At 38.3% G+C, this 20,537-nt stretch overlaps 1 protein-coding gene across 1 annotated transcript in view; it reads right to left on the reverse strand.

Annotated features, from left to right (window-relative positions):
- The window catches only part of LOC117409645 (multiple epidermal growth factor-like domains protein 10), a 64,728-nt gene that overhangs the window by 2,314 nt on the left and 41,877 nt on the right, over positions 1–20,537 (reverse strand). The window contains exons 9-24 of the mRNA XM_058992406.1: positions 19,196–19,408; positions 14,293–14,467; positions 13,863–13,983; positions 12,796–12,959; positions 11,904–12,006; positions 6,294–6,440; positions 5,570–5,704; positions 4,566–4,694; positions 3,888–4,016; positions 3,437–3,565; positions 2,813–2,941; positions 2,183–2,419; positions 1,428–1,555; positions 943–1,066; positions 779–823; positions 126–332 (exon numbers count right to left, since the gene is read on the reverse strand). Coding sequence (XP_058848389.1) covers positions 126–332; positions 779–823; positions 943–1,066; positions 1,428–1,555; positions 2,183–2,419; positions 2,813–2,941; positions 3,437–3,565; positions 3,888–4,016; positions 4,566–4,694; positions 5,570–5,704; positions 6,294–6,440; positions 11,904–12,006; positions 12,796–12,959; positions 13,863–13,983; positions 14,293–14,467; positions 19,196–19,408 — 2,315 coding nt within the window. The remainder of the gene's footprint in view (positions 1–125; positions 333–778; positions 824–942; positions 1,067–1,427; positions 1,556–2,182; positions 2,420–2,812; positions 2,942–3,436; positions 3,566–3,887; positions 4,017–4,565; positions 4,695–5,569; positions 5,705–6,293; positions 6,441–11,903; positions 12,007–12,795; positions 12,960–13,862; positions 13,984–14,292; positions 14,468–19,195; positions 19,409–20,537) is intronic.

Below are 20,537 nucleotides of genomic sequence, written 5' to 3' on the forward strand. Positions count from 1 at the left end.
ACTTTTGTAAAATGTTACCATGTGCTAGGTCAATGGTGGAGCTCAGTTTTAACATGCTTTTTTCATGTGGTGCGTTGTTAATCAAGCACCCTGTATAATAAACATCTTCTTTCACTAGCACTTACCAACTTCATAGACGTTCTTGTTGGTGGAGGCCGAATTTCCAATTTCAGCATAGGGGGGATCTCTCCGTGCGGGTGACTTCATCTCCACGTAGCCACACTCTGTGTTCTTTGGCATCAACATCGGGGGGTCCTTTATGGTTGCATACGGGTTCTCTGTGCTGTTCAGTGAGCAGGAGCTGGAGTTATAGGTGGAGCCCTTCACCAGATCTAAGAGAAAGGTAAATATAATATAACCGAGCAAGGGCTTATAGCAGAGTTGTAATGACTCGAGTCAATGACTCGACTCGACATCAAGTCGCAATTATTCGTGACTCAACTTGATATCATATGACTCGGCTTGACTCGAGTCCCTGCAAGCAAAGACTCGACTCGACTCCCTGCTCAAAAGACGTGACTCGACTCGAGTCATTGTCTTTATGATAAAATCAATAACAAACTTATTTCATTTTCAATACATGCAGCCCCTCTGTAACACACGCAGTCATCTTGTCATTTTGCACATAAACAGGTTCCTGCCATGGTTGTTAAGACCATTGCTAAGGAAATAGAAAACACCTTTCTAATACAGGGTAAGTAATGTTACCCCTAAGAATCCCACCCAAATGAGCTGTACAAGTTAAATGCTGCATTTTTGTTCAGGTACATTATCTTACCTTTAAGAGATTTACCCATGTAGCTTCTGTCAACACCAAAGGCCCCTAGAAAAGACAGACTCAACATGAACTCTGGTTTGCTGAAGCACTTGAAGGTTTCTTTATCTGTCCACTCCCAAGGAATGCATTGTTTGCAGTCCCCAAACTAATTTGAAGAAACTTACCAAGTTCATTAAAGTAGCCTCCCTGTTTCCAGTCAGCCGGTAGTGTTCCTGTGTAATCCATCATCGGGGGTCTCTTTCTATGGTCCACATTTTTAAGGTTTACAAAAAGCTGGTTGTTTTTTGTCTGTTAAAAAATAAAAAAAAAATAAATCACTGGGTATATTAACTTACTGTAATCAAATCACTGACAGTTATTTATTTATTCATTTTTTTAAAACATTAAATATGTATTAACTAGGCCACTTTGCTATTAACTAAACGACTTTGCTATCCTTAATTAGCTTTAGTACCCTTTTCACAAATGTTTAGCTGCATGGGGCCCCGCTGTAAATTAACCGGGAAGAACCATGGGAGCTTTAAAAATTATTCCTCACAGTGCAACCAAACAGAGCAGTAATATCAAAGCATCTGGGACTTCATATTGAATGGAAGCAGAGACCACACGGCATCCCTGCATGCGTCCATGTCACAGTGAAATCTCCTACCTTGCCACACGTAACCCTCTCCATGTTGTTGATATGTGGTGGATGAATGCACTGGGTCAGTGTGTGATAGCTTGGGTTAGAGAAGTAGTTACTGTTGGGATTGCCTCCATTAGTTTGCGGAATGGTGTCTGAAAGCACATACAAATAAAAAAAGCCAGTCAGCGCCCCGACTGTCCTGCAGTATAAGAAGAGGAAATCGGTTATTTTCAGTGGTGGTGCGGATTGGATCCCCCAGTGTTAGAAATGACAATTCTGCAGACACAGGGATGGAAATAAGACTTTGCTAAGACACACCTGAGCTTATTATCTATACACCGTGGCCAATCAAGTTTGTAGTAAAACCTGGAATGGGTGATACTGCTATGCAATAGGAGTCTTATGTCCATCCTTGAGACATATCAGGTCACAGAAAATGAATTTGTGGGATTTAAAAAAAAAAAAAAGTTAAGGTAATGTTGAAAGAATCAGAAATATAATCCATTCATTACATTGAGCCAGGAGCAACTGGAGATGAATTCAACAAAATATGTAGACTAAAAGTTGTCGTTATTTATATACAACCATTATATAGCCTTTTTTTTTTTAAATTAAGTAAATGTTGAACTGCTTTTAGGTATAAAGATATCAATTGCAGTTCTGCAGAATAAGACATTGCAGAGACATTTACAGAGCCAGGGACAGCGACTGTAAGCAGTGTTAAGCACTACAGGGCTGCACTGTAAATGAGATTGTCAGGATTCGTTTTGTTGGTGTACCTGCGACGGTGCAGTCTGCGTTCATCACCCTCACGGCGGGTGTGTAAGTGACTGCAGGCATTGTGTTCTCCTTGCCTTTCTGCTTCTTCCGGTAGATAATGAAGAGGGCCAGGAGGAAGAGGACGATGAACACCAGGACAATGATCCCTGCGATTGCTCCAATTTGGTGCACGTCTGCCGGTACTGCTGTGCTCGTCCGACTCAGGCTGTTTAGGTTTCCTACTATTATCACCCCAGCTGGTGGGAGGCGGACAGAAAAGAGGGTCAGAAACCTTTATAACTTCTACCCACAACACATTGCAGTTAAACTCAAAACGTTTCTAATGACAGTAATGAACTGATAATATAATATATTCATTTTATCAACAGCAAGAATTTCTAAATCATATATAACCAATATACTTGCAATTGGTTTTAAACAAAAAAGTACTCTATATTCCTTTAATGACGGTAATGTAGCAACCAAGGGCAAGTAACACAAAAGTGTTGTTTGGAATAGATTTGTGCAGCCACAACAGATATTCAGACAGATTAGGACAGATGAGAAAACGCAAAAAAAAAAAAAGAATACAAGCCAGGAAAAAAAGGCATAACAACACAATACATTGACACAGTGTCACAGTGTTTTACCTTGATCACACCTTGGCCCCTTCCAGCCCGGGCTGCAGTAACAGGTTCCAGTGATGTGATCGCAAGTGGAGTTGTTCAGACAGTCACACACCTGTCGACAGCCGTAGCCATACGTGCCCGCAGGGCATTCTGGTAAAAAAAAAAAAAAAATTATATATATATATATGATTTGCAATGTACAATACAAAACGATGACCAAAGTATACCAAGAACTAAAAATACAATTTATTATAATTATCTGTTACTTAGCATAATGTTAATGAAAAAAATAATAAAATAAATATATCTAAAAGTGTAGATTATAAAGGATCATCAAAAAATGGAGGCGCTTTGCTGTAATATTTGCTTAACCCTACTACGAAATTAAGTTCATAGTACAAAACATATTATGTACAGTGTGTAGTTTTATAAAACAAAGGGAATTTTAAAGTTAGCCAACAGGGGGCACCAAAGGTATTGTTAAAATCCCTTGCTGGTCAAACCATAATACTGTATTGTAAATAATTCTGTCTAACACCACAATATTACTTTATAATTGTGTTCTTATTTTGCAATTTTACATGATAATTCTAAAGTTATACTGATACTATATTATGGTTTTATGTAGTTGGGCTTATTACTTACTTTGTTCACAGTATTTCCCCATGAATCCTGTGCGGCAGGTACATTGTCCAGTTATGTGGTCGCAGTCGGCTCCATTCTGACACTGACATATCAGAGCACAATCTTTCCCATAATAACCCAGAGGGCAGCCTGTAATGATAGGGACAGGGCATTGATTAAAAAATAAATAAATAAATAAACCATAATGCTATCATCTGCATTTTCTTATCTATGCATGATTCTATTTTTAAACAGAGGAATTCAGTCGGCATCAGCACAAGTGACACAGGACAGTGCTTGGTTAGAGAAATACACTGACGCTGTGACCTGTGACAGAACCAAATGACGAGACATGACCAGGTTCAAAGTAAGCTGACTGTTTTGAGGCATTAAAATCACACATGTAGGGATGAGCAGCTTCGTAGAACTAACTGCAGAACAAAGTCGCTTACTGGGTGTTGCCCTAACTTACGCTGTGTGCAGTAAAGGCCAGTCCAGCCAGGCGTACATTTGCACTCCCCATCGTAAGCACTGCAGTAGGCTCCGTTGTGACAGTTGCAAGTGTGGATGCAGTTGGGCCCCCACTGTCCTGGTGGACAGGCTGGAAAACAAAGGAAACACTTCATTTGGACACACAGCGTGACTTGGACATAGTACACTATTCATTATATTTTACTGTTGACATTACCAGCATATGTACATGCATGTCCCTAACCTAAAAATGCACGTTTGCTTTTTTGAAAAAGAAAAAACATTTCTTTAAAGGCAACTTTTCTGCATAAATAAATAAATTGCATAAATAGATTATATTACAATTTAGTACAAATATCTATTTACAGTATTTGTCACATGTATTTCACATGCTACATTTAAATGTCTGTCTGAGATGTAAGACAAGTAAGGATTTCAGCTGTAACTTAGTTATGAAGTAGGACCTTGCCAAATGATGTGGTTTTATCTTTGCACTGTCAAGAGATCACCAACAGGTGGCACTCATAAACCATCTTGATGTTCACATTGTGATTCGATGTACTGTAAGTGTGTTTCAGGAATTTTTTTATTTCCTTGTTTGAAAAGGAAATGATGAATGAAGAACATCAATCTGCTCAAAATAAATATGTTTTAGGTAAAAAGGTGATGTGCCACTTACGCTGCGAGCAGTCACTGCCGATCCAGCCAGGGTAGCACTGACAGGACCCGTCGATGGGATTGCACGTCCCATTGTTGGTGCAGGAGCAGATTCCACCGCAGCTCTTTCCAAATCTGCCCCTGGGGCAAACTGCACATAAAAATGAGCACTGTTAATCATCACTGGATCACGCTCTGTTTAAATACAAATACTGTATTGGAATTACTTTATTTTTATTGAAATTGACCTCAACCTATTAAAAATTGTCCCCTCAAGGAACCATGAAAAAAATACTGTTGATGAGAAATGTACACATCTTTAAAATACTCTTTATTTTTAAATATTTACTGTTGCCATAATGTAAAATGACAGACAATGCCATATACAGTGCTGGCAAAGAAAATTCATGGTTGGTGAATTTTTGTTGACCTTAATAGAACAATCTTTTCAGGAGTAGCTTGAAGGACGATTAAAGTGAGTGAAATCAAAAGCTCAATAAACCTGTCTTAAGCTCCTGGGAACAGAAACGATGGAAAAAGAAGAGATAAAGATTTTTTTTTTTTTAAAGAAAAGGCTTTGAGTAATTTGGAGAAGAAAAAAAAGGGAAACGCAATGGTAAACAACCCATTAAAAAACAATCCTACCAGACCAATTGAAAAATCATAAACCATTTGCTGTTATAATTTGTTGGTTCAGACACCTACCTTTATACAAATTACTACTTGTAATCTTTTGATCAACTACAGTGTATTCTTTGCTATCTTTGTAACTAAAACATATTCACTGCTTACTGAAGAAAGCAATGAATGATAAAATAAGGATATCCTGGTCTCCCAGATTAAACTGCTTGACCACATTATTTTTATATCACTTTTAAAGCAACACAGTGTGAATCATCAGCGTGAACACCTGCATCATTGTGTACAGCTTGTTAAATGTGATAGCACGATAAATAGATACGAGAGCTGTTCAATGGAGTGTGCCATCCAAGGCTTTTCTGTTCTCTGATAATTAGTCATCCCCACCTTCATTGCAGAGGGCCCCTTTAAACCCTGGTAGGCAGTCACACTGTCCGGTCATGTGGTGACAGGGTCCATTGCTGTGTACGCACTGTGGGCAGGCCTGACTGCAACGGTGCCCGAAGAAACCAGAGGAACAAACTACAAGCACAAAAAACAAGAGATTCCTTCTTTAACATTCAATTCCTTTAAGCTAAACTAGCCTTCTGGTTTCCAGGAGACATTAACAGCTGGAGAACCCACAGCAAGCACGATTACAACACTCATTCACATTCATTCATTTGATCTTTCTCCAGGATAAAGCCATTTAGAGATGATCTCCTTTTCAAGAATGTAGACCTATTAAATATATTCCTTCCCACTGATACCATGAATACCATAAAACTATTTTTTAAATCTTTGACTATGTACATTGTATATGATAATAGCTAATCAATTATGCTGTTTTAAACATCGAATGTCTGTAATAACCATTGTCATTTTTGAAGATGATTATTATGTGTCTTTGTTATTATAAACGTCAAAAAATATTATTCTGAAAAAGAGAAAAAGTTTCAAGTGAATATTGCTATGTATAAGCATCCATAATGGTATAATGGGAAACTTTCTAGCACCATTTGACCTGATGGATGTAGAGGACAGGTATTCAATACACAGTTGCTTAATGATTACTGTATAAATGAACCTGATTTACAGTAAGTACACAGTAAGAACACAGTCCGGTCCTTACTCCTTTGGCAGGTAGTGCCTCTGTATCCAGGAGCACATTCACAGGTCCCCTCATCAGGGGAGCAGGAAGCACCGTTTTTGCAGTTGCAGGATAACGAACAGTTTGGCCCCCAGCGTCCCTCTGCACACACGCTGTCACAGTGGATACCTGCAAAGACATTGAAACAACCCTTCAGAATGAAGAAAGATGCTAACAATTAAGGGTGCACCCTTATTTTAAATTAGGAAATGGCAACTAGACACCCAACAACGACAGCATGAACTCACCCTAACCCCCTGTCTACTGGTGCTAACCACAACCAGGCCCACTACTGCTGATTTCCAAAATAGCATAGTTCTTTCCACCCAAATTGAAGTCATGTATTTTTTGTCCAGGCTTCCCTATTGTTATAAGCGAATGTAAGACTATACAGTATGTTTTTATTCCAGCACTAGTTATTTGTCTAATCTGAACATGACACTCACTGATGAAAGGAAGCAGCTGCATATCCAGGGGGAAGCAATGTACTAAAAGTACTATTGACCAAATTACTATTGTTTGATTGCTATTGTAAGTTACAGATAATGACACAGTATGATGTGGTATTTGATGTGACTATAGATGTGGTCATTGTGAAACATCTAGTTTGTGATGTAGTATTATTTATAGGGCACTGCAACCGTTGTTATGCAAACTCACTAATGCATTCTTTATGATGTATGAACATTAAATGATCAAACACTAATTTTTCCTATTATTATTATTATTATTATTTGATTATTTAGTAGACGCCTTTATCCAAGGCGACTTACAGAGACTAGGGTGTGTGAACTATGCATCAACTGCAGAGTCACTTACAACTACATCTCACCCGAAAGACAGAGCACAAGGAGGTTAAGTGACTTGCTCAGGGTCACACAATGAGTCAGTGGCTGAGGTGGGATTTGAACCGGGGACCTCCTGGTTAAAAGCCCTTTTCTTTAACCACTATGAAGCTTTTTCAAGATCTTATCTTTCAACTCCTATGCTTTAAGGAGATTAACTTTTGTGAGATTTTGTTTTTTTGGACAACTGTACTGTTAAATTTGCCAAAGCAATCTGATGGTAACTATAGGCATAATTTTGTACTGTTTATTTGTATATGTATATCCTACTTTAATATGGCATATTCGATCCAATCACAAAAGCATTGTTTAGCATGTTTGGATTTATAATGAAATCTTTTTTTATTCATGTTTTAAAACACCCTCAAACTTTTAAGTCATTAAATGTACCATGGCAAGCCTTTTGAGGGTGTAGCTTTACTATGATATTGAATACCTTATAAAATGTATGTTATCCCACTATTTAGTTCAGGTTGAAACAATTCCCAATTCTAATAAGAAGAAATAGGAAGTAATTGGTTAGTCAGTTACACCTTTACAGTGCGCCATAATCCCAACCAGGAAGAAACTCCAATCAACTAGGCAGCACAAAACATGAAAATACTAAATGAGTATACTGCTTTATCCACCATGACCCACAGAAGCACATGTTAAGTTTTAAAAGGTAAATGTCTGCCTGTCTTAACCTTCTGGACTTCTTTTTATTAACAAACAAACAACTTTTTATTTTATCTTTTATACTCTAACCACTAAATGTCTCTTTTAAACGAAATGCCAGTAAAAATCCATTGTAGCGCTTAGACCTTATTGAGCCTACTGTGTTCTGCTGAATGATTAATTTTGGCTGCTGTTGATGAGAAAAAGGACTGAATCCAGGGACAAATGAACATCATTATGTAAGCGTCTAAAAAGACCTGTTTAGTTTTAAATGTATTGTTTTGTTTAAAAGAAGAGAGGGGAAGGCTCACAAAAACCTGTCCATCACTTAAATTGAAACTGTCTCAAACTTATCAGCTGTAATTTAATAAACCATTCGAATTTGTATTCCATTAAAAGGCAGCAGTTTTGTTTGCAGGACTATTTGGTGTGTTTTGATGCTGATAAGGAGTATTGTGATGGAATGCAATGCCAAGGCTGGGGACAAAGAGCTCTTTGATGGCCTCTGCAAGTTGCTAGGCAATAGCTCACTGGTCAGGATAAACTCCAGTTAAGAAGCTCTGAAGAAATGCCTATGCATTTAAGGCCCAGCACATTATGCAAGAGGGCCTTCCACTCCAAATCAGCATTCATTCAGCATCCAAACTAAAAATAAATGAGGAAAATATGTTTCTGGATAGGTGTTACGCTTTTCTAGTAACTGAGCTGGCCTGGAAGTACATTTAATTATGGTGCCACTGCAGCTTTTAAACAGTACCAACTAGTGTTAATATTAAATAACTATAGCACAGTTATAATACTGTAGTTTTTGTTATTTGGTACTTCCTAATGACAGATTAAAGGATAGCAGTGCCATCATTCAAATGTAAACCTAGGGTTGGTATTGCAGGTCACTAGAGCTACCCAAGGCTTCTTGAGATAATAATTTGCTTAAATTTTAATGCACAGTTAAGTCTTAGTGTGTAGTGCCCTATTTGGCTTTCATTTTCTCTTATATATTTAAATATGATGTTATGTAATTCCCCTGTTGAAAACTACTCTGTTTTCTGGAAGATATTATCAGTCAAATGTATGACAGAAATTTCAATTGACGTTAAGCTTCCTGAACTATACCAGTGTTTAACTGAGTCACATATAAGTGCTTCGAGTTTAGACACGTTGGTATGGGAAATGAGTTTAGCTTCATTTAAAATTCAGTTTGCCAGCCAACATGTAAAAACAGCTAGAGGAATTTACCCATTTTTTAATCAAAGCTTCTCATTCTTGTTTTCCAATTCCATGGAATCACCAGAAGTTGTAGGTGGTGATGGCAGGGGATACAGATTCTCTGGAAAGTATTTTAAATAGGTGATGGTTGGGCCTACTTAATTCAATGTAAAGGAAGATTTGATTACCTGCAGTCTGAAACAATGGATTCATCACTAAATGACGTTGTTCATGTAAACATTGTGGGATCTATTTTAAGCATCTAGACCGCTAATCCAGCCATTGTTAAACCTTTCTTCAGACTATCAACTGTAGTTTCACTGTATGCAGTAATGTTATTAAGTGGTCAATATATCAGCCCAGGGCAAAAACACCTGCAAGTTGAGATCCACTTCTTTTGAGATCATGAAAACAGACCCCTGTGTGGTTTGTACAGTATACCCAAAAGTCTTCAATTTACAAGTTTTCTAAAGAACACAATCTCTCCCACCACATTCTGCTACTGCAGTGTGTGATGGGATACCTGTTTGTATTCTACGTATTGTTAAACACAAACAGCATCACTATAAAGAACTAAAGTCTGTGGCCTGGTGTTTTACATTAAAATTGCTAGTACTGACGCAAGTCACTAGAAGGGTTACTGATTTGAAACATATGGACCCATCCAACTAACTATCAGCACCCTAGGAAACACAACCACCAGTATCAACCAAACAACAAAATGTGAATTAGAAATAGCTGATACTGTCTTATCTTTGATGTCCCTGTCCTCCCCAGTGCATAAGGGAAATTATGCACTGGGGAGGACTTCTTTTTTTTTTTTTTTTAAATGGCGTCAGCAAGTAAGCCTTGGAACATTTCCCAATATTTAAGACAAAAGAGCATTTAGAATTGCTCAACATTTTGCCAATTCGTTCTTCACATGATAGACATAATACTAATCACTTGAGCTGAGCTGAGCTGAGCATAAGAACATTAGTCTTTTTTAAATTGGACCTTGTACAGCAACTATGAGGGAAACATGTTTATTTATACCCCCATCTTTCAAAACATACATTTTGAACCATTTAAAAGTAAGCTGCATAATTACTTGACACATTTGAATAAAAAAAACACAATGATTTTAGTTACTTTGTATCTGTAACTGAACTGTTTAGAAGAAAGCACAGTAGCAGGTATAGGGTTGTTGGGAGGGCTTTAACATGACATTTTAATTAATCGTAAAAAACCTAAAGTACCACATGAAAACTTTCCTTAAGTCGGAAGGTACAGATTCTGGTGGCTTTACTCCAATCGTTGTACACTCAGACTATTTACTGTAGGGTACGGTGTCCCTTTCTAACCCAGTAACACTACCTACAGAACCTACCATTCCTAAAACACCTCCCAATCAAGAACTGACCAGACCCAATTCAAGTTATGGTATAATTAAACCAACCAAAATAGTGTTCTGGATTGCATAGCTGTCATTGGACTGGAAAGTGCCAGGCTTAAGCTCCACAAGGAGCTAATCAGTTTTGAAATGTAAGCACTATAAGTACCATGGGTAAGCCTTTCTGTGGAGGCATATACCAGTAAATCCAAGTCCAGGGTTAATCAGGGTTGGGTTAGTTTGCTTGGATGGCAGCCATCTATTTTTTTTAAGCCAAAAGCATGACTGTAGTTTGCTAAATGTTTTCTCGTCGTGCACTTCCGTTCGCTGTGTAGGTTTGAAATGTGAAATTTAAAAATAAAAAAATATCATATATGACAGCATTTTGTTTTAAAACAGGATATCTGGTGTCATACAAATCTGTTTGCAGCTGTTCCCCAACTGACTGACATTCTTTGCAGCCAGTAACATGCTTTAACCCTGAAGACACTGCTGAGGTGAAATAATCTCGGACAGGGGTGTCCAAAGCTGGCCCTTCCGCACTTGTCTTTGTTACAACCCTTTTCTGAATGGTTTAATTGGACCAATTAACCCTCCACCCAGACCCGGAAGCACGTAATTATCTAATTTTACTGTTAAACCTGGAGTGGAATGGCCCTCCAGGACTGTGATTGACACCCCTAATCGAGCAAGAGAAGGAGTAACAGACACCCAAAGAGTAAAGCACGGAAAGAAATAACTTCCTTTAACCCAGTGCAGTGCCACAGATCTTGCTTTAATATGAAAAGGCATGTTTGCTATTACATATGTTTCATATAGAACTGCACATTTGAGACCTACTGTATATAGAGATTTATGGAATCATTTTGTTAACTGGAACCATTTTAAATGCTAATGGCTGCTCACAGTTTCACACTAGCAATTTTCTAGAAGTAAGCATCATATAAACAGGCCAGATTGTTGAACAAACTGCCCAGTGTCTACAGACAGTTTCATGTTTTTTAGACTATTTAAAGAAATGGCCTTCAGATTCCCATAAAAACAGCAAAACAATTACTTTTTATAATTGTGTTTTTTAAGGCAAAATAATGAACTTTTTACTACAGTACTGCTAAACTGAGCCCCAACTGTTCTTTGACAGAGACTGCTTAGACTGCTTATGATGAGCAAGCAACCACTTACTTGAGTAGTCACAAGGTACCTTGCTGCTTCACTCATTGCTTCTGTGTTCATTTTAGAACAGATTCTACTAATACTGAATTGAAGAAACCTACATTTTAGCTACATACAAATACAGAGTCTTTCTTTCTGGGAAAATGCCATCCTGAAAAATGTGGCGAGTTTCCAACCTTATGTTTATACCTTACTGTCCAATTGTAAATACATGAAACTGACTATGCACAGCCTTTAATAAATAATACATATATATCATATGATGGCTATATTTCTGTTTTTTTCCCAGAAGCACAAGATGAAGCACAGCAGAAGCACAGCAGTAGCTGTAATGCTCACCTGTCCACCCTGCAAGGCAGCGGCAGTGTCCAGTGGCAGGGTGACAGCCATCCGCATGACTGCAATCACAGCGTTCAGTGCAGTCCATTCCATAGGTACCATCCTGGAAGAAAAGACAGACAAGCTTAGACTGGAAGGTTGAACAGCTCTACCATTTGTACTGTGAATATCTCAAGTTTATTGTTCTCCGTTGTCAATATTTCAAAAAAGTAGACATTGGTCATAAAAGATTGGAGTTTTCTAATGGCATTGCCAATGGGACTACTCACACTGCAAAGGGAGAATAATGAATTCACTGGAGATTGTATATAAAGAGCAGTCAAATAATAAGTTTGCAGTCCACCTGGCTGGAATCAAAATGGCAGTCATGCCCACAATGTCATAGTGAGCCTATACTCATGGTTAGGTCTTTCCACTGGTGTTCATTTTGTATGACATTTTTTAAACATGGTTTTTCTAATGGTTTTTCACTAATTTGGTTATTGACAAAAACATTTTTGTAAGAAACCTGTGATCTTGACAGGTCATTCCCCAATTTTTAAGCATAAACTAGTCACATACTTATTTCATAATCTTATTTAAATCTTTTTCACATAATCCAAGCATGTGATCCGTTTATAAAGTGTATTATTTTGAAACGTATTTGTTTTAAGATTATTGGCAAACATTAGTACTACTTTCCACAACATTGTAGTAAGCTGTGTACACAGTACTTTCTTAAATCTACAACAAATATAGTTGCATAGTACTCATTGTTGTACAGTGTGTAGGCTGCCTTCACAAAGAATTAGCATGCTGTACAAGCATATGAATTGTTTAGGAATATGGCTCAATATGAATTCCAATACCTGAGTACTATGTCATAATCAATCATTGTAAGTAGCCTGATTACCTGACAATGAAACTCGCATTTCTCCCCTCTCCACCCAGGTGCACAAGTACAAATCCCAGACAGAGCATTGCAGGCTCCTCCATTGGCACACATACAGGTTACATTGCAGCCAAGACCCCAGGTACCACTCGGGCAGTTTATTGAGCAGTCAACGCCATGCCAACCTGCAAATACAAAAGGGGGCTTGTTGGAAATAAAACATAGCTTTACAGAAGGAGAAGCTGTTTATTGTGGTTGTTTTCAACCTTTTCCAAGATGGGGACCACCTTGGTGCTTTGGAATTTTTCCAAAAGCATAATACCAAAAACATACATATTTAGATGCAGTGTAGCATTTCTCAATTATAATTCCACAACAGAGGCACTGACTCTCTAAAGACCTAGGCCTTCTCTAACTTATCAAAATCATCCTTCCACATCTGCACATTCTTATACCTCATTTCCATGGGCACGGGTTGACCACCAATCCGAGCTGATCTGGGCTCTCCCACACTCCTCCTGAAACCCTATTGATATACCCGAGTTGAGTGAAAAGACTCAATTTCCATGCAATGCGAGTTTGACGGATGTTGGCGGCTCTTTCCCAGCAAGCCTTGCGGCTAAGGTTGCATTCATTTGTGTAAAAAACCAAAAGGATGGACGTTATTGCTTTGCTTCTGAAAATCCTAACAATTCTTTGGAGCTTTTTGTTACTAATAATAAACTAAACGAGAATATAAAACCACGGAGAAACCTGCTCACCCCGGATTAAGTGTCACTTGATTGGTCAGTATTATGACGTACTTCCACACATCCCGCTTGGGCCCACTTTGTGAAAGCGTCAGAAAGAAATTAGGGGCAGTTCGGATTGGCAGCCAATGCGGGTCAGCTAAATTACCATGGAAACGCAGAACATGACTCTTCTTGACCCCAGTTTCCTACTGCATGTGCAGAATAGAATGTACGTTTAAGCCATTAGAAAAATAAACTTCACCTCATTATGATGGCAACCAGCTAAATAAAGAAGAAGAATACTTCATTTACATACTTCCCTATTATATTTTGTTATCCAAGCAAAAACGACCCTACCTGCTTTACAGGTGCACGAGCCATCGACTGGGGAGCATACAGCACTGTTCTTGCAGTTACAGGAGGAAGAGCAGTTCATTCCATGAGTCCCCAGCGGACAAGCCATTGAACAGTCTGGGCCCTGGAACATGAGCACATTTTGTAATTCTTATTATTTTTAAATTGTTTGATTGAGACTATAATCTAATAGGGAGTAATATGATGCAAGATTGTCCTGTTCATACAGTATTACTATCTACACTATATTGATCTAAACCCACCTCACCAATTACATTTAACAAGGATATGGATATGTACTGTGCTACAGTATTCTGAATAACGACATACCATATATAATGTGCGTATCCGATATGATTATATAACATGATCTGCATGTTTATGTTCGGTATGTTTGAATGAGGTCACTATAAATCAGATCCGGATGATTTACCTTAAATCCAGGGGCACAAATACACTGCCCATTTACACTGTGGCAGTCAGCCCCGTTTTGGCAGTTGCAGATTTGTTGACAGGATTCCCCGTAAAACCCAGGAGCACATGTCTCGTTGCAGTAGAGTCCAGACCAACCAGGTTTGCAGGAGCACTCACCAGACATGGGGTGACAGCTGGTGGAGAGGATAAAGGGATTTAATGTTTGGGCTGGAAAGACACTTGTGGTCTAATGATCAGAAATCATCATAACAGGGAAAATTAATATCAGAGAGAAACGGGATATCTATGTCAGAGCAGTAAGACTCAATATCTAGTTTGAATATGCAGTTGATACTTTTGGAATGAAAGCACATGGTCACCTTTGCAGGAAGAGTCATTATGAATGACGCTTTAAAAACCCATCAACCAACATTATACTATTGTAGTGATCTGATTGATAATTCACTGTCATTAGAAAGTCTGAACAAGCATGTAAAATGTGTCATGCTTATGCTTCATATGAATTCAACATTAATAAGCAGAAAATAAAGTAATTTGTCTCTGTATCCGTTTTACATTTCAATTACTAACACTTACTTGAAGACTGATCATTGGGACCACTCCAAAAGCCAACAAATTAAGTCATACTTTAGGACTGACTCCATTATTTTAGGCTCTTTTTATTTTGATGGGTCTTGTTAACAAGTCTGTAAAAAAAGCTTTCAGCAATAAATAAACATCAATACACCGCTGTTGTTTACTGAAGACACCTATGTAGGGAAAATAGCTACATCATAGAGAGACCCTGTCATGGCAGGCAGAATAAACATCTACAATTATTTGTATTTGTTTTAATTCACTGAAGTTGCTAAAATAACGCTCACGATAGCAATGCACAATGTGTCATCATAACCACCACCACCTAAGGGAAGTAATACAGCTACAAGAAATATGTGTCCTTTGCTGTTAAATCAAACCGTTGAATGTTGCCATGATACCCTCTACCTACATGCCATGAATGGACCTGGACTGTTATCTTACATTGTATGGTGTTTGCAATCCCTCTGCATGGTTCTTATTGCAATTACTCAAATATCAAGTCTTTTTGTGTTAAGGTGCTTGGAGTATGAGGCAAAGAGCTGCTCTTCAGTTTTAGTTACCTGCCCAAAGCACATGTAACGTAGGCTTGCGCAACCAAAGTGTACATTCCATCTACTAAAACCAAAGAGCATCTCCTGAACACCGCTAAAAAAAAGAAAAACACAGCATTTGAGTAATTGCAAGAAGAACGATTTCGAATGACTGCAAACATGATAAAAAGAGGTTAACATTGACATTAAATAAGAAGACACTTGTTCTTTGATTAACTGAAGTCTGAGTTGTACCTCACTGGGTTCAATAACATTATAAATAAATGTGTTGGACAAGAAAGTGGGCTCACAGGAACAGAATAATAACTGCCATTCTGTCACAGTGCAGTGTTCATTTAGAATTCCTAATGTTCTGCTTTTAAAAGCTTTTTGCATGTTTACGTAAACAACATAATTTCACTGAGCAAAACACAACATTAAATTAAAGTACAAATTTAAATACAACAACAAACCTGAGTAATACTTTAAACTTGGGAGAAATCAGTACATTTATTCAAAACCCAGGCCCATAATACCTTATTGTACATTCTTGCAACAAAAAAAGGCCCCTGAGAAGCTGGAATATCAATATTATTGGTAACTGGGGAAAAGCCAACAAACATGATGCAATCCTCTGATAAACCGCTGGGATAGAATCCCAACAGTGTCTTCACAAGTTTGAAGGCAGAGAAGGTAGACAAAACAGAGAGCAACTAAACGGGCCTTTTTATTTTGAAATTGAGCAATTATTGTTCCACTGTAAATCAATTTGTAAAAAACACCCTTCGTCTTTCATTGGGCTTTCAAAGGCAGGCCCTGGTGTTAACAGAAATACAACAGATGCCCTCAAAATCTTATGGTTGTGTCTAGTTCCCATAAGAAAAATAATTTGGTGTACTTTAACTGTGAGTTCCTCTGAGAAACTTTTGAAAATCCCCTTTAGCTGAAATCTCACAAATTATAGTCAACCTTACCTACAGTTCAATACATACCTCTTGTCATTTAATTAAATTAAAAAAAAAAAAAAAAAAACTGTTGTTTGATCCCTGTGTACTTTGCAGGCCATATGGCTTGGTCCCATACAGTATAAACAAGCAAGTCTGTGACATTCATACCCCACCACACAAAAAAATGGAGCTATCAATAACATGAAAAAGTAGATCCCCATGGCCCAAAGTTTCATCACAATTGGACAGGTGTTTCTCTAATAATATGGCCTCCACTGCAGTATGCTCTTGCTCTCTCTCTCTCTCTCTCTCTCTCTCTCTCTCTCTCTCTCTCTCTCTCTCTCTCCAGTCAGCACTCACATATCCGACCCTATCACATTCTTACTTCAGTGATGGTTAAAAGAGTGTGACGCATATCTGATTATTTCATTTTGGCCCATTCCAACCCTTGTCCGATTTTCAGGCAACACAAAAAGATACAATGTCAAAAATATATAGCTGAAAGGACTGTTTTAAAATAGGGTCTAACCACACAGGCATTACCCGGGCTTCACACAGACAGCCCCCTGCAGACATTTAGACCTGCTTTTATACACCTGCCTGCTTAACCCCAGCTTAACCCCAGTCACGTGATTCCACTTCTGGCTTAACAGTAACCCCCATGGCACTCCCTCCAGGAATACATTTTTCCTCCTCTACTCTGCCACTATATATAGGAAAATATACTTGAACTTTGACCCATTCGACCCCTTACTCCATCACTTCAATTCAAACACAAAATGTCTCGATTTCAATCACTCGACAACACCCACAATACAGAAATGCTCATTAATGATCAACAAAATTAGACTATGTTTAAAAAAAATAAATAAAAAAAACATTAAAAGCTGGTAAATTCGTATCTCACAGAAACTGGAGAAACAAATAACGACATAGAACGTCTGTACAGCACTGAAACACTATGTTTAAAAAAAAAAAAAAACTGTACTGCTGAACCTCGTCTTCTTTAATATTAGCATCACAAGGGTATCCATGTATTATAAAAAATAATAGATGGGCCTATTCAGTGAGTTACAGGAAAATAATTCCATCTCAGGTTTCTGTGACAGTTTATCAACTACTTGACCTTCGGTCTTGTAATTTACGACATCCCAGAAACCCTAGATGGAATTATTTTCCTGTAACTCACTGAAGCCCATCTATTATTCTCTCTCTCTCTCTCTCTCTCTCTCTCTCTCTCTCTCTCTCTCTCTCTCTCTCTCTCTCTCTCTCTCTCTCTCTCTCTCTATTGTAATTTCAATTTGAGTTTACTATAAAAACAATTGAATTACAACAGAGTTAAGACGACAGCCTGCACCTGTTTTCATATGAGACAACACAAATCAAATATTGTAGTGGATCAACATGTTAACACATTTTTATGGGCAGGAGAAAAATCACAGTAATAAGGGGGGGGGGGGGGGGGGGGCGGGGGTATTTACTGTGTAACAATTGCAGACTCTAATACCTGGAAGGACACCAGCTGTCTCTACCTGAAACAGCAGCTCCATTGAAAGCGTGGCCAGGCAGCTGTTGCGACACATAACAAATGGTCATCATCAGCTGTGCCCGGACATCTGAGCTTCAAGGGCTGACACAATGCAGCGCTTGTGGTTCTCTGGCTCACACAAGCGGCTGCACTGACAGAGAACTTCAGCAACAAAAAAATCCAGTGGATCAACTACACAGAGGCAGTGTTGAGGCCTTCCCCAGTCAGAACAGGTCACCTCTATGAGAGCCCACTGGACGTCTGGGTTAGCTGAAGACTCAACCTTTTACCAAGATTGGATATAATTTGGCCTGACCATCATAGCTTTGCCAGGCTCGTAATAGATTTTCCAGAGCTGATTTGAATAATTGTTTGATGTTGTTTATTCACATTGTCTCCGGGGTTGGTGCCCGTGTCAGCCGCAGTGCTAAACTAGAATGATTAAAGCCTGTCATGCTTGTGCTGTGGTTTTAAAGCAAAGCTCCTCTGGAGATGAGGACTAGGAACCCGGAGGTCCTTCATTAAATAAACCCAGCGAGGTCATTTCAGCTCCTTACTTCTGAATACCCAGATCTTGTAAAAACACTACACACTAGAAAACCAAGGCTGTTTGGTATTGGATTGACCAAAATGGTTAACTACACAAATAACTTGGTTGTGTGGGTTTCTAATTAATGTTTGATTAGATAGCTTTGAGTCTAATGTTATTTTGTAATTAAATGCAACAAGATATGTCTGAGTAAATGAAAATTGATAGTAACATAAGTAGTACAACTAATGAATGACAGCCTCTTTGGAATTAGTATGATAACAAAATCTGAACATCAAAGGATATCCTAAATGAGCATCTACATTTTAGCTTTTAAATCATGGGTTAATGTCAATTACTTATGTGTAACTAGAAAATAGTATTGAAAGAAGCTTTTTGTTTTAGGTAGATGGGGGGAAAAAAAGACTTGTTTGTCAGATATTTGTTTAAATGTATTCTGATGTTGAGAAAGTGAATTATTAGTTGGTCTATGAACGTTATTTCTTGCAGAGTAGTCCCAATGTTCATATAACAGATCCTTGTGAATGCTGTTATTTTTAGGGTCCTTATTCAAAAAAGAGATATAGATGGTCAGCAGGAGCAAGAATCTAGTTCATAAACAGCAAATCCTTTATACAAACTCACTTGTCAGAAATGATACCAGGCCTACTGTAAAAATACTGAATCAATAGGTTTGCTGGTGCTCCCTGGGCAGAAATGACCATGGCTTGCTAGCTACAGCGTCCTCTCAAGCAAAGCTTCTTGCTATGTGGAAAAGCAGATCTTACCTCTGGGTGTTGTGAGAATGGCAGGGACACTTTTTGTCACACTTGATCCCATACACTCCCTCTGGACACAGTCTGACCTCGCAGTGCTCACCGTCGTAGCCTGCCTCACAAAGGCAGGCACCGCTTATATGGTAGCACTTCCCTCCGTTCACACACTGACATGTCTGGGCACAGTTTACTCCATACGTTCCAAACGGGCATTCTTCCTGGCACCTGTAATGGGTATGACAGAAAAGAAAGGGTGTAAACAAACAAACTGCAAACATTAAACACAGTAAAAGGGGCCAGGATTCCTGTGATATTCCACACACAAGCCTGAAAAAACAAACAAACAAACATCTTTGCTATAGAGTTTTCTCCTGCACTTTTCAAAACCCATGGTATGTTACATCTGTCTACCAAACAACACTCCTTTATTTGTTGTTTTTAAACCAAACCTAAAAATGACACTGTTTTAATTGAGACATGCTTGGGAAGCTTCTCAAAAAAAAAAAAGAAAAAAAAAAGTGCATTGAGTCAACAAGGAAAGGGGCACAGGAAAATGCAGAAAACACCACTGACTGTGCCTCATTTGCTTTCAGAATTCAGTTTTCTACAGCATGGTAAAAAAAAAAATATATATATATATATATATATATATATATTTTTTTTTTTAAGTAGAGTCAAAAAGCAGGGATGGGATTAAATCTGTCCCTGCCAACAATAACAGGTGTGGCCATTCCTCAACGTAAGGTAACTGAGTGCTGATTGGGGAATGGCCATCTGTATAAAAGGGGATAACTCCTTTGTTTGTGGAGAAGGAATTAGGGGTTGAGTCTGACGTGATGTCGGCCCCTGCATTTGTCACACAGCCAAAATGTCTAAAATGTAAGTACAGGGTTTCCTAAGTCTGTCCCAAGGGTGTCAAGTCAGAAAGTGGTGAAGTGATGTGTGGGTTAACCAGTTTAAAGAGTGAATCACAATAAAGGTTGTGCCAGCTAATCAAAGAGCATGCTGATGTGTACAGTAGTTAGAAATTTTTTAGGGGTGGGGGTGGAAGGAGGAATGAAACACTTTGCTCCAAGTAGTTTAAGAACTCATATTTATGAACCCGAATAGACTGACTGCATAAAATGCCAGAAGATTCTCCTGTAGTTCCCACAGGAGCCATACATGTAGAGAACTCAGTGGGAGGATGCAGTATCTCAATATGTCAATAACCTCTTCATCCTTATCAAGATGCCATGAGAACCACTTAATAGTGATATCCAATGAAAACAGTTTTATTTAAGTTTTGGCATTGCAAAAATATCCCATAGAAGAGCTACAGTACAATAACTCAGTTCTTTGCTCTTTACACAAC

Source organism: Acipenser ruthenus, chromosome 2, assembly GCF_902713425.1.
Source record: "Acipenser ruthenus chromosome 2, fAciRut3.2 maternal haplotype, whole genome shotgun sequence".
NCBI classification, from domain to species: domain Eukaryota; kingdom Metazoa; phylum Chordata; class Actinopteri; order Acipenseriformes; family Acipenseridae; genus Acipenser; species Acipenser ruthenus.